We start from the raw sequence: 4658 nt of genomic DNA, 5'->3' as shown, positions 1-4658 counted from the left end.
AGTCTGTTGTCAAGGCTTAAAATATATACCGGGGCAAAAAAAATAAAAATTCAGCACATACTGTATAGTGTATCTAGTAATACAGGCACATTGCCCCACATTTTTATACCTTGAAAACTACTTGTTGATTTGCAAGGAATCCATTGTGTTCCTAACTTCCCCATTTGAGCATAGAAAACAGAGACTCTGTTGCATTAAAATTCTAACCAGGGTTGTCAGCCCTGTCTACTTCACTACAAAACTCTGTCTATTAGGGGCATGCCTAATTTAATTTGAGCTACCAGCAGTTGCCCCTGTAAGAATTTTAACCATCCTGTTGATTTTTCAGGGAGTAATAAAAGCAGTTTCTCACTACAGGGACAAGGTAAAAATAAACAATACTGGGACATGCTCTAGAGGAGGAGAGGGAGGTTTGGGTAATGCCTAAACATACACTTCAGTGGTGCTGGTATTTACAATGCTAATGATATTGCTTTATATGGACAGTAAAAAGTTGTAGGGCCTTCTCAGAACCATGTGCTTGTAAATAATTGGTGGTGCTACTACATTGCTTCCCCACAAAACCTTTTGAATACAATTTTTTCTCAATTATCTACATTTATCTCTTTTACTTTGTATGCACCATGTTTTCCTGTGACGCCTTCTTATAACAGAGCTTTTTATGTAACTGAAATTAAATGTTTTTAAAGCCTATAATGTCTTTGACGGATAGGGAGCTGTTGCCTGTCTTTGATGACCTTCTGTGAAAGGCGATTGAGTGGTTGCCAAAGAGTGATAAGAGTCCGATAGAGATGGAATAAATGAAATGATTGTGTTCATTACACTAACCCTCATTGATAGCTGCTGGCTCTCGGGTACACATTTAATGTATGGAGCAAGACTCATCAGGAAAGTAATATGTTCATCCTGAGGGTGTATACTCTCCTGTTTGTTCAGTAGACCTTGTAACAGATTAATGACAGTTTCATAACCTTGTTCCTCCTCTTGCCTATACAATGAAATGGGTTCAGATATAGGCTGGGTAGCAGTAGCTATCAAAGCCCCTTGTGTACTTTTTCCAGAACCTTTTTTGCATTCCTCTTGTGCTTCAGTTTTCTCTGGTTGATGTTTCGATATCTTGCATGTGGTAGTAGAGGGAGCATGTTGCTTTGTGAATGAATCTTCTTTTTGCCCCACTTGATCTTTAGTTTTTTTGGGCACATATTTGGATATCTTTTGAGAAGCAGTGGTTTGTGTGTGCGGTTTTGTGGATGTCATTGAATTCCCTGTTTGCTCCATTTGCTCTTCAGTTTTCAGGAGTATGTATTGAGAAACTTTGTCAGTAGAGTGGGCTGTGACATGTTGTCTTGTGGATGTCCCAGCATTCTCTATTTTCTCCAATTGCTCTTTATTTGTTATGGGTACATTTTCAGATACTTTAGTTTTCTTACTTACATTTTCTGATATTTTGTTTGGAATGGTGATTTTTACATGATGTATTGAGGATGTCTCAAGGCTCTCCCTCAGAACTATTTCTTTCTCCATGCCTTTACTTTCATCAAAATCATTGTTTGAATTTGTTCTGTTTGATGAAGCAGTTAAGTATCTCTCTGTCCTATAAATTGACATTAACATATTGTATTAATTAATTTAGTTACATTTACTGGTTTTCAACCCCCCCCCCCCCCTCCATTTTCTTTAGCAAGAGCATCTTCTGTGTAATTCTCCTCCCTGGTAAGTTGTATATAAGTACTTGTTACTACAGATTTAATAAAACCCAAAGTGACAGCTAGAGCTGCTATTCAGGGGTACATGTCTTAAAAATTTAAGAAAGGGCACCAAAAATATTATTTTACTCTTATAGTGACAGTTTTTCCTGTTCAGGAGATCTGTCATCCTAGCTTGTTAGCTGTGCGCTGTGTGACTAGTCTTCCTAACAGTCCCCCACAAGTTTTGCATGGTTCATCTTCGTGGAATCACATCACCAGAAGATGTGAGATAGCCCTGCTGACTGCTCTTAAGAGACCCACGGGAAGCTGAATAAAGCCAGGTGATAATGTCACCCAAACTGCAATAAAGCTGTTCTCCAGATAGAAGGCAAGTGTGTGAAATGAATACAGGAGTACAATCGGTGCAGACAATTCCACACTTAAAAAAATAAATCACATTGCAAGCTGAACACTAAAAGGGTACATCACGAATCCGCATTAGAACATTCAGAATAACACATAGCGCAGCGCAATAAATATGAAAAAATAAAAAAATTCTTATAAAACTTTTATGGATAGTCTCAAACACCAATATAAGCAAAGCCCAAAAGTCCCTTGTTGAACAGGTGCCGTTCCATAAAATAAGTGAGGGAAGAAACTAGAAAGAATCTACTTCAGGTGATGACCCCTTTACCCAAGGGACAATTATTGCGCTCACCTCACTCCAATGACCCCTGTATTACCAGCAGGTCATAGACGCTTTTGTCCCAAGATAGCGAAATATATGAGGTGTAGCGGTGGAAAGCTCTCAAACGCTCAGCTTAATCCTAGCCTCTTTGTGAAGGAACTCCCTGTGTCACCGGACAAGCGATACCTCCTGTCCACTCAGTGAGATATTAGACTCCTGGTAGTTAGCTCAATACATGTGCATAGATACATAAACAAAAAGGATCTAAGTGCTCACTGTAAGTTAAAACTATAACGTTTATTAAAAATATGCACTCACAATGCGATCCTCTTGGATAACAGCAATGCAAACAATCCATATATGGCAGCGCTGATCCTCTGTCAGCTGGACGGGATAGCAGTGGGTGATGTCATCTACTGTGGCTCCTCCTCTCATATGCATTGCGTCCTACGGGACTTCGTCAGTGGGGTAGATCCATATAGTCACCCCTTCACTGATATACGCTACATGCTGCCATAAAGACTGCACACAACATTGTGGCGAGTTCCCGCTGCAGGCATGAATATCACTACAACCAAAAGAGACCTCTAGCGGTCAAATGCAAAATAAAAACTTACTAATAAACCCAGTGACACTCAAGGCAACAATGCCTTATACCAATTGATAAAAATCAGGGTACAGTGTTAAATAATGTGCTAGTGACAGGAATCAAAATAACATAGTTCAAAAAATGCAAATATCATAGGGTGCAAGTAATCAAAGTGCCACCAACAAAAGTGACAAAGTGCAAAACAATTAATATATAAATTTTAAAGTGCAATAATAATTAATTAGAGAACAATCAGTCCATCTAAAAAATGCAATCTGTGCAAAATAAATCAGATTGGTGCTTGCAAAGTGTCCAAAAATTGGAATGTGGAGTATTCAATACATCTAAAAAGTACACTCTGTGCAAAATAAGCAAATAAAGGTGCTTGACAGGTGTCCTACAACTGTAGTCCTCGTGCTTCCACCACCAATACCAGAGAATGGCCTCTCACCTTGTATTATGACCTGTGCGTGAACACTAGGTCTAACAGAGGAGTTACCTGAGCAGTTAAACTGATATTACAGCAGAGATGCTGCGCCTACACTGACAGACACTGGTCCTACGTGTAGCCACTTTTTGGATGTATTGAATACTCCACATTACAATTTTTGGACACTTTTCAAGCACCAGTCTAATTTATTTTGCACAGATTGCATTTTTTGGATGGACTGATTATTCTCTGATTAATTATTATTGCACTTTAATATTTATATATCAATTGTTTTGCACTTTGTCACTTTTGTTGGTGGCACTTTGATTACTTGTACCTTATGATATTTGCATTTTTTATTGTTATTTTGATTCGTGTCACTAGCACTTTATATGGCATAGTATTATTTAGCACTGTACCCTGATTTTTATCAATTATTTTATACTTTTTAGTGAAAAGGATTTTGGTATAGCAGCTTTATATATATATATATTATATTTATTAGTTGCGCTGATCATTCACTTTTTGCACAATGCCTTATACCAGTAGTCCCAGGGTATACATTCCATATATAAGTCATTATTGTATTAAAAAAAAGATATATAAAACATATACATGTGATCCGTGTATATGTACACCCGCGGCTACCCCTTACACAATACATTATGCATTTTATAACTATATAGGACTAGTCTCCCAGCAAAATATATAATCCCCATTATAGAATTCTAAATAAAGAATTAGGAAACAAATCAAATGTACAGTTATCTATCAGATATGAAACAATTAAGATCAAATTCAGCATTTAATCCCGAGGGTGCAAGACCCCAGTCTCATAGATCCAAAAGGACTCTCTTTGACTGAGCTGTCTCACAAAATTGCCCCCTCTCCAGTGTCTAATAACTCTCTCAATCCATCAGAATCTTAGACCTCTGGGATCCCTGTTGTGATGATACCTAAAGTGTTTCAAATTCTATACTTTTTCTATTCTTTAGGGCAATTTTGGTTTTTGGGCCCTAAAAAGTAAGAGAAAGTAAACATGAATTTAAAATCGTTCTAGATTATAATATAAAGCATAAGAAAATTGAGGGGATAATTTAAAAAAAAACTGGGGATTCCTGCTAGGGACGGGGTTCTAGGCTCTATTTTACCTGCCCATCCTCAGTTTATATACAGAAAGGCCCCCAATTTAAGGAATAGGATTACCTTGGGTGTGCTAGATCCCCTATACAGAGGGAAAGCAGGCTGTTTTCCTTTCTATCA

At 37.7% G+C, this 4658-nt stretch overlaps 1 protein-coding gene across 1 annotated transcript in view; it reads right to left on the bottom strand.

Moving 5' to 3' along the window:
• Positions 1-690: 690 nt before the first annotated feature.
• LOC309551749 (uncharacterized protein) overlaps positions 691-4658 on the bottom strand; it is a gene marked incomplete at its 3' end in the record, with an annotated part of 42925 nt that continues 38957 nt past the window's right edge. Inside the window, exon 7 of the mRNA XM_082252439.1 lies at positions 691-1594. Within this exon, the coding sequence (XP_082108565.1) occupies positions 691-1594 (904 nt within the window). The remainder of the gene's footprint in view (positions 1595-4658) is intronic.

This window comes from Pelophylax lessonae (genome assembly GCF_965119305.1).
Source record: "Pelophylax lessonae genome assembly, chromosome: 1".
NCBI lineage: Eukaryota > Metazoa > Chordata > Amphibia > Anura > Ranidae > Pelophylax > Pelophylax lessonae.
Note: the sequence above shows the minus strand (reverse complement) of the source record. Positions and strands in the feature narration are given on the sequence as shown.